This window comes from Lactuca virosa, chromosome 8 (assembly GCF_052849685.1).
Source record: "Lactuca virosa cultivar CGN04683 chromosome 8, Lactuca_virosa_CGN04683_v6, whole genome shotgun sequence".
Lineage (NCBI taxonomy): Eukaryota > Viridiplantae > Streptophyta > Magnoliopsida > Asterales > Asteraceae > Lactuca > Lactuca virosa.
Window position 1 is genome coordinate 163,421,432 of NC_136433.1, and position 10,477 is coordinate 163,431,908.

At 31.5% G+C, this 10,477-nt stretch overlaps 1 protein-coding gene across 1 annotated transcript; it reads left to right on the forward strand.

Annotated features, from left to right (window-relative positions):
* Window positions 1-247: 247 nt before the first annotated feature.
* Window positions 248-2,344, forward strand: LOC145129756 (auxin-responsive protein IAA28-like). The gene is made up of 4 exons (XM_079064552.1): window positions 248-713; window positions 1,326-1,549; window positions 1,831-1,903; window positions 2,005-2,344. Exons 1-4 carry the CDS (start codon window positions 418-420, stop codon window positions 2,051-2,053), a joined length of 642 nt encoding a protein of 213 aa, XP_078920678.1. The 5' UTR covers window positions 248-417; the 3' UTR covers window positions 2,054-2,344.
* Window positions 2,345-10,477: the final 8,133 nt, after the last annotated feature.

Below are 10,477 nucleotides of genomic sequence, written 5' to 3' on the forward strand. Positions count from 1 at the left end.
AGATTTATTGTTCTTGTTCGTTATAAATGACTTGAATTTTAATCGACAAATTTGGTTCGTTTCTAAATTATATTTAACCATTAACTTAATATATGTAATAATTAAATCATGTATTATTTTTCTTTTAAGTGAATAAATAACATGGTAAAAACATATATTCATTATTTTCTCCTAATTGTTCCCCCTCTCCAAACTCTCTCACACATTTTCACATTTGGTATGTGAGAGAGAGTGAGACTTCTCCAGACACACCCACCTCTAATCAAATGCCTTGCCTCCTCTCTCTTTCTCTCTATTTTCTCTCTCTACATATACATACACACTGGTCTGTATATATAACCCATCATACAACATACCCAAATCCTTTTATATCCCGTGATACTGTTGATTTTAAATCTGCAAAAGAAAAAGAAAAAAATGGAGCTTCATTTGAGCCTTGCTCTTTCTTCATCGTCTTCATCTGCATCTTGTTCTTCAGAGTTTGATCTGATCAACTGCAACAACACTTACGCTCCTGAATCTAAAATCCCAATTCATCATTTGAAGAGGAAACAAGACGATGATGATGATGATCTTCATGTTCTTCAAACGCTACCTCTTCTTGTCTGGAACAATTTCTGCAACAAAACCCAGATGAATGAACAACTCCATGATCATGATGATAATGATGATGATGGTGAAGTTCAGTCGAATTCCATCTTTGTTCATCACAGGTACTTGATATAAACATATATTTTTGTTTAAACTTTTCTTGTCAGTTTAAGTGGTTGGAAATTGCAATCCTCTAATATAATTTACAACCATTTGAATTCGAATCTGGATTTTTTTTTTTTAATTATGAATGCGTATTTCAAATCTTTTAAAGATAAAATAATAAAATAAATTCCATATTGATTTTGCTTATGATCATAGCTGTTATATCTTGATAATAATTTCTTAAAATTCATGGACTGCATATCTTTGTTGATTTATATGGGTACACGTATAATACATGCCAATTAAAATGGATTTATTCCGCCCATATTTAATATGCATGGTTCCTAAGTCCTAACTATAAAATTATTTAATCTTAACATAAAAAAATATATAATCCAGTTCTTCGAAAAGAGTGGTATATTTAAATATTTAATAAATTAACATTACTTTTAAATTTTAATTGTGTTTACTTGTGCTTCACGCTTTCCCTTTAGACTTCACAAACTTTTTAGGCCAAAACTAAGCAAAATATTCGCAATTCTCGCATTCTTGTCTCATTTCTTCTCTTTTAATATTTTAGCATTACATAATAATTGTAATTAACGTGTTCTAAATCCTGTAATAATCAGAGATGATGGTGGTGTGATTGGGTGGCCACCGCTGAAATCATGTAGAAAGAAGTTCTGCCACCCAAAAACCTCTAACCACGGTGGTGGTGGAGGTGGCGGAGGGTCAAAGTCAATGTACGTTAAGGTGCATATGGAAGGCATGGGAATTGCAAGAAAAGTTGACCTAAGTTTACACCATTCATACCAAACCCTTGTGCACACTTTAGCCAACATGTTCGGAAAATGTAAGTTCACATCATGCATTATATTACATGTAATGTACAATCCATCATATGCACACATACGAGGTTATTCAATGTTTCTAGAAGAATATTTTTATTATTAACCTTGATTTTTGACTTTCAAGGTCAAAGTAGATGGATATATACTTTTGACTTTCAAACTAATAGTATATGAAGTTGTTATATTTAATTTCGTAACGAAAAACTAACAACCATATTGAAAATTTTGACTTAAAAAGTCAAAACAAGTGATTAATTTGAGGTTTTGTTTGGAAATATTATAGCTTACGAAGATGTGAAACTCACCTACCAAGACAAAGAAGGAGATTGGTTACTTGCTGGTGATGTTCCTTGGGGGTAATTCCGTAATTTCTATCTAATTTTTATTTTTATTTTCAAAAAGTCCCTACTATATATAATTACTAATTATTATACTGGATTTTTATTTCGACATGCAGATCGTTCATCGAGACAATTCAACGTCTGAAATTGTTGAGGAAACAATAGTTGATTGCTTTATGTGACTCGTAGTTTTGGAACTAGGGTTTTGTTATGAAGGTTAATTAAGTAATAAATTAAAAAAATAATATTGTTATAAATACAATCTTTAAATTAGTTCAATGTATGTGTTTGCATCATGCATGTGGACAAGAACGAAGCTCTCGAAGTTGTTGCACTTAACATTCATAATACTTTATAGTTTTCGACAACATGATGATGAAATTTAGAGAAATGTCAAATTTTTCTAAAAGCCCGCAAAGTATTTCTTGAATTGCATGTGAAAATGTTTTGTTTGAAGTATTAATTATTTGTGGTCTTATTTACAAAACTTTTTATATTATTTGTTTTAGATACGAACAACAACAAAACCTAAATTACATAACATAATGGATATGTACTATACTAGCATTTAATAACTTTTAAATCAATTTAAAACCATGGGCAATGCTATTAGTAATTTTATAATTTAGTACTTCTAAGGTGATTAAATTTCTCAGTTTGTATATTACAACCTATACAATTTAAACTCTTTTTTAGTATTTTATCTGTATTGACTTATTTTTATTGGAATTCCTTCCCTTAAATTAACTTTTAAAGGGTTAGATTAGCATGAATTAGCAGGAACGAATAGTGACAGTGTAAACTAGTTTACTAAAATAAAGATAATTAAAAGGGGATAAATTTATCTTGCAGTTGCAAATGATTAAGGTTACTGTTTTGGGGGAAATTTCATAAAATAACAACAAAAAAAAAGGGTGCGTTTGAAAAATATGAAAAAGGAAATTGAAATTTCACAAAATGACCAAGCTTTCCTAAGGTTTCCTCATAAAGGGTCTTGAGGAAATCTTTTTGGTTCTATGGAAGCCAAACTTCTATGTAGAATTGGACATGTGTGCAAAAAGACAAAAACTGACTTTTGAAGTGACGGTTCTGCAGAGACGGTCTCTACGGAATTGGTACGTCTTTTGCGGAAATGTGTCTCCCTCTGCGAAATTGAAAAAACATTAATTGATCTAAAAATTGAAAAAAACATTCTGGATTTAAAAAAAAAAAAAAAAAAAAAAAAAAAAAAAAAAAAAAAAAAACCTACCACATTTCCGCAAAGGAACTACGGATTCACAGAGCATCCCTCAACGGATTTGTTCTACCCTCTGAACATCTGAGAAATTGATCTTCGCTGAAAAAAAAATTGATGATTTTTTTCATAAAACACTTCAAATTACTCATTTGATAGCCATATGTTAAAACATTGATTCAATTTAACACTTTAAACTAAAAAAAACTACGTCAGAAAACCTTTTTAAACCTAGGGTTCCATAGCCATCTGCTAAAACGTCTTCATTTAGCTGTTGTTGATGTCGGGATCTCCTCACCATTTCGATCTCCTCTCCTCCTCACTGTCGGCCGTTTCCGATTCCGATCGATTGCCCTTCTTTCTTCAGCAGCCAAATAACTCATTTTCCACAGCAAAGGCTTTCCCAATCCGCAATATTTTTTTATATTTTATTTATGTGTTTTTAGGATTTTACCCCGGTGGCGTCAGTTCCTCGGAGCTTATACGCTTCCGTAGAGCCAAAAAGATTTCTTCAAAGACCCTCTCTAAGGAAAGCTTTGTTGTGAAACTTCAATTTTCTTGGTCGTATTTTTCAAACACACCCCATTTTTTGGTTATTTCATAAAATTTCTCTTGTTTTTGCATATCGTTAACACATGGAGAGGGTATTAACTATATCATATGTGTATTTATGTTTTATAAAACTAATAAAAACGTCAACATGGTATTTGTATCATGCATCTATGTGGAATGTGAGGTTGAGAGTTCGATTCCCTTAAACTACATCTTGTGGTGCCACATGTGGAGAATTTTTCCTTGGAAATTCCTATGGGGGTTGGGTTTGCCCTATAAAGGAGTTCGAACCCGGAGTGTTCGCTGAAATATTGTGAATAGGCTTCCACTTAATTCGTTTGATGTTAAAAAAAATTAAAAAAAAAACTAACTATTTTCATAGTATTTAAACAATACTCACTTTTATTACGAACATGTTGGGCAATGAATTTTGATAGCTTTTGGAAATATTAAGTTTTTAGTTTTTTGAAAAAGATAAGAAAAAATAAAGATAAAAGATTTTGGAAATATTAAGTTTTACTTTTATTACGAACATCTCTCTCTCTCTCTCTCTCTCTCATCAAAATGTTTCACCCTATGATACCATTTGAAGAACCCAAACCACCACCAATGGAGGTGATGACTGAGGAACTCCTCATCTGAATCTGGAATCTGATCTGATTCCCACACTACCATCCTCTATCTATTGTATCTCAAATCACCATTCCTACACCACCGTCGTTGATTTTCTTCACACATCACCATCTACAATCTGTTTCAAATGCCACTTTTATGAAACCCTGACACCGCCACCCTTCTCACAGGTCTCTTTTCTGAATATTGATGTCATCGGAAACCCTAGTGTTCGCCCAATTCAGAGAAAGAAGAGAAGAGAATAACTTATCTATTTCTAATTCGAGTTTATTGATGATTAACAAGGAACTGCTTCTGATTCGAGTTTGTTGTTGTTTGGTTTGTAGGGCTTGACGAAGAACTGTTGGAGTGAAGGTTTGAAATGGACACCATTGTTGAAGCTTTAAAAAGCAGATCTGAAAAACATGAGGTATGTCATTCAAAATTTTGTTTCGAAGAACACGAGGTATGTCGATCATACCTGAGAAGACGAACTGAGAGAGGGGGTGACGACTCCGGTGGTCATTCGATGACAGATCGAGTCGGACCGGTTTCATTATTAAATTCTACATCTGGATCGATTCTACATTTTGGTTCGGTTTCCGAATCTGCATCTAGATCGATTTCCTGGGTTTTCTCATATTGCTTTATGGGTTTTTGTCCATCTTGATCGATTCAAGAATCCAAATAAAATTTTTGCATTATTATCTTTTGATAATTCCAATTTTTAGGGTGTTTTCCATTGAAGTGTTCTTGGGTAATTTTTTAGATTTCAGTTGATTTCGTGTTTGAATGATATTATGTTCAACAATCTTTTGATTGAATCAATGTGTCGAATGAATTTTGTTTTTGATTCAAGATAAGTTTTAATGGAGCATCGATGTTAATTGTGAAAGCATGGACCTATTTTTTAATGGTAATCAATGTTTTTAATCTGATTTTCGAAATTGTTTTGGTGATGAACGAAGATGAAGGATCGAAACTGAATGAAGGCGATAATATGATTGTCAAATGATTAGAGAAATTGATGGTTCATTGTTGTTTCTTTGAAGAAGATGCCTTGAGATTTTGAAGCTTGTACTGATTTCGATGATGGTGTAATAAAATTAAAAGAAAATATTTGGCCCAATTCAAAAATAAAATAAAATGTGTTCATGGTTTGAGTTGTTGCAGGTGAAGGATGGGAAGAAAACGATGGAGTAGGTGGTTTTTTACCTTATGTTTTGAGAGATTGAGAGAGAGAGAGAGAGAGAGAGAGAGAGAGAGAGTTTCTTTTTTATTTTTCTTTTAATCAAAAAAAAAATTAATAAGTAAAAAAAATAGAAAAATAAAATACCAAGGGTAAATCCGTCATTTTGAATATTTTTAAATCAAATTGGACCGAAATCGTAATAAAATGAAAACTTTGGACCAATGATGCTAGTCAAAACATTTTTGAACCAAAGTGACAATTTTAAGCAAAACCACCAGGACCATTTGTACAGTTTAATCTTAACAAAACTCTAAAATATCTTTACAAAATTAACTCTCCATGTTTCCTTGTTTATTTATTTATATTTGGTTTTTTCTCTTGTTAGATTTCATTTCACTCTTTGATGTTTAGGCTTTTTTTTTCTTTTTTACGATTATTATTTTGTATATTCAGGTTTTAGAAAAACATAAGCTTGTGTCCACTATAGGTTTTGCTTCATTTTCAGTTTTTTTGTAATACAAAAAAAAATAAAAAATAAAAATAAAACGTTGTGAAAAATGAAACGACATGGTAGTTTATTGGTAATTGTATATACTATTTTTGCTAAAAACTTGGTGAATAGGAACCTTTGCCAATTATCATTTCTGCCACATTTTTTCCTTCATTTGCTACTTTGGCCACACCGGTTCCACTCAAGTTTTCCTTTTCATAAAAGCGCCCCATTTTTCCTTTCTATCTTATCCTATGACCATTGGAAAAGCATTCGATGACCCGTACCGCCTTCTTTAACCAATCAGACGGCCACCGCCTTTCACCTACGTCCTTTTTTTCAACAAAAAAAACATCGATGTTACATTCAAAGAATCTTCTATATCCTTCCCCTAACCCTTAATCTCCCATCACCGCGCCAAAGCTTGTGACGCCGACGATTCAACATCATCGCCACCACCAGTCTCAGCCACCGCCTTCCTCCGACGTTCCCTCTCAGATGTAGAAAAGAGTCTCCTTTGTGGAGAACCGACAGAGCGAAGATGGTTTTCTAATTCAAACCTCGACCAGAAGACGGAGTTGATCGATGAGATCGAAGAGGGAGATATTGAGAGGCTTCCTGGTTGCTTCTATTCCGACCTCGAACATACTCTCGCTCCCTCTGTACCCCTAAATCTAGACATCAGCCACCAGTTCTCACAAACCCAACAATTTGGTTTCAAGAAGAGTCTAACATAAATGATTGGTTATGTTCTTCAATTTTGGTTAAATAATTGCAGATTTCACTTCTCTTTTTTAATTCCCCCAATTTCACCTCACTTTATCTGTATTTTATCTTTGCTTAATTTCGCTTTTTAGTAAATTACTTTTTCCAATTTCAGAAAAATCAACCTACGATGGGCTTTATGCGAAATTAAGAAGATTTGAGGGGTTACAGAAGGTAAAAGGTTGATGCTTCAGCATGTCTCGATTTCCAGAAAAATGATAGGGGGAGGTGAGGTGAGGGGAGAGAAAGCTCATACCTTCCCTAATTCCCATGATCGATTTCTGCCCCAATTTCTTTTATGAAGGTGTGGGTTTTCTTACTCTTTATAGGATATTTTAAATTTCGGTTAATTTGGATTCAACTTGATGCTAATGAAATCAATCATTTGTTGTTTTGAATTGATTTATTTCTTCTTCCTTTCCACCTCTTGCTTTGACTTTTCCCTTTCTAATGCCTCATGCTTAGTCGAGGTGATTTTCTTTTACACCAACAATCAATTTCTTTTTTGCTTACTCTACTTCATCCCTAAATTTTTTGTTATATTTGTGTTTTTAGGTGTACCAAAGCTGTGAATTTGAAGAATTATTCAACAGAAGAAAAGACTCTCAGTTTGAAGGTGTGCAATGTTCCAAAATTATCAAAACCATCGACAAAAACGTATCCTGTATGAAAGTTGGGGGTAGGTGAATTAGGACTCAATCAATTGTATTTGTGACTGCTGAATATTAAAATTGTTCTTATGTGTGTATGTGTATGTTTCTGTGATTAGCTATGTGTTTGTTTACAGCTCAGCAAAAAGGAGGACAGTGAAAAAGGGGACCGGAAAGATGAGTTTTTTGAAGTCTCAAAGAGAGGTCCTGTATTATCATATGGGTATAAATTAAAGCAAATTGTTTCTGTTGTTGGTTTTTTTTTCCTGTGAATTGATTCTGCCTTTGTTTGTTCACAAAATTTGATTGTGGGGTTGTTTTGCAGTTTATGGAATTTACAGACTTGGGTGATTTAAGCACACATGTCAGTCAGTATACTCTCCCTAATTTTGTTTTTTCCCTTTAGTTTGGTGCCTTTATTTATGTAAAGCATGCTGATGGATCCTTGAAACCTCCACTTGCCAAATACGTGGATACTGGAATGGGAGTTGAAAGATTGGTTTCGATTCTTCAGAACAAGCAGCTGGGTAATTATGACACTGACGTCTTTCTAATTCTACCTATTTTAATGTTATCCAGAAGATAATATAAAAACTGCAAGAACACATACAAATACACTCTTTTACATATGTTAGTTACAAATTGCAATATACATTATCTGACTTCTATTGGTAAATTAGGGCATGTTTACCTGCTTCTGAAATTGTAATTTGTTGGAGCAAACTTAGAACATAAAAGACTTACTTTTGCAAAAAAAAAAAAAAAAAAATTAAGTCTTCTTTTAATAAAAAAATCTAATCCACTCGCTCATTGTCTATAATTTCCATCTTTCAGAAATTAAAATCATTTTGTGATTCCGATCCAAGCACGAATGATGCAGGCTGTAGGCTAAACCTGACAGACTACAAAAAAAAAAGTCTGTTAGTATACAATTCAGAATGGGTGCTGCTGAATATCACATAATGCTGGGAACTGATCATCGGATTGCAACAAATCCATTGTCTATGAGGATGAGAGAAGATCAAATTAAGCAAAGTAAGTTTTCCAATTATTAAGTTAATGCATAAATCATAATTAGACTTTTTACAAATTTGCCCTTGGTTTTGTAGTATGGGGTGGAGATTCGGTTTATCCCACAGTAAACTACATTGATGATCCACATCAAGTGATTGATAACAGGGGTCCTTTTAGTAAATTTAACCTTTTTTTTTAAATAAATTCTTTTATATATAAATTTTCATTGATTAAGCTAACATTTACTTTTCTATTATTGATCAGAATGGAAATATAACATCAAAGGATGAAATTGATAAAACATTGGCATCAGAGAAGGTTAAAAAAGTAAAGGTAATAAATAAGCCTCCTTTATTGTTTTTTGTTTTCTTCAATGTATTATTTTCAATTACTCATTTCACTGTTTTCATTTTGTAAACAGTTAAATCAGCAGTTTGTGATGATGAAGGTAATCTGTTCACATTGATGAAAATGAGGTAATATATTTCGTTATGACTGTTATTATTATTATAATTATAATAAAAAAATAATAATAATAATAACTATATTTTTCCTTTAATAGGATAGTGATGAGGAGGGAAAATTTTTTGAATGTCGAAAAGTGCTCTTGACCTTTGCAAATCAAAGGTAATCTTTTTAATCTGTATTCTCTCATTTTACCCATTTGAACCATAATTGACCCATTTTTTGTAAATAGGTCAGAATTTGTCAAGGAAAGGCAAGATGACATTGGAGGAAGCTATTGCCGATTCTCAAAAGTTGACTGATTTCATGTTAGACTTCGATCAAGATAAGGATCTTGGAACGTAATTTTACAAGGTACATTATCTATTTCACATTGATTATAAAAAAAATATAAAAAAATTGAATATTCATATGCTATGAAACATCAAGATTGTGAGCATTAAATATGATTGTAAATTAGATAATTTGTTGATTCTCTTGGATATAGCGTGGATACTTGATAAATAGAACATGAATCTATGGAAGATGATTTTGAGTTAGCTGAAGGACTGGCTGTTGGTTGTATCCTTTTTTTGTTTTTATCTTATTTAATGGCCTTTTTTTCTTAAACAGTAAATTAATTTTCGGACCAAAGACCCCTTCATTTATTATTTCTGTTTCTTGCAGGGGCCAAAGAAACAAGAAAGAGAAGTTGGAGGGGTAAAAATACAGCTAATATAAACCATTTGTTGCTAATGTAGTTGCTGCTATGTAACTGATATGAACATCCCACGTAGTAGGCTGGACCAACATCCAAACCTGAAAGAAGAAAAAATAAAATGAGTCAGCGCCAACGGGCGCGCATGATTCTCATCTAGTTGTTATGGTTTGACAATCAAATTTTTATTATTGTATTTCAATTTTAGCTCTTATACAAAGAATTTAGGTAATATATATATATATATATATATATATATATATATATATATATATATATATATATATATATATATATATATATATATATAGCGGTGAGATCCGTTGAGAACTCATACTTTCACGAGAACCCGAAAACTAAAGAAGGAGCGTTAGATCAAAGTAAACTCATTAACAGCTTGATCGTCATCTTAACAATCTCATTTAATGTTCAACTTTTTTGTTTTATTGGAAATATTAATAAAAAAAAGTCTTAAAACAAACATAATAAATCAAAATTTCATACTATATTTTTTTTAAATAAAAATTTTCGACTTTAAAAAAAATGCAGATTTTTTAATTTTTCTTTTGGAAAACTTTATTTTTTTTTTAAATTGAAAAATATATATATATTTTTTTTAAATACTACAATTTTTTTAAAACAGTAAATTTTGAAGAACCAATAAAATTAAAAAAACTAGAATATTTAAAAAAAAAACTATATTTTTGATAACAAAAAAAATCAACTTTTTAAGTTCATATATGCATATTTTTCAAATAAATGTATGCATCTTTCTTATAGTATAATATTCGTAAGTAATCATATAAAAAAATCCAGTTTTATTTAATAATCTATAAACATAATAGTACAAGTATTTTATTCGATACAAAATAAAATATAAAAAAACAAAAAAATACTACAAAATTTCAAAGCGTTTTC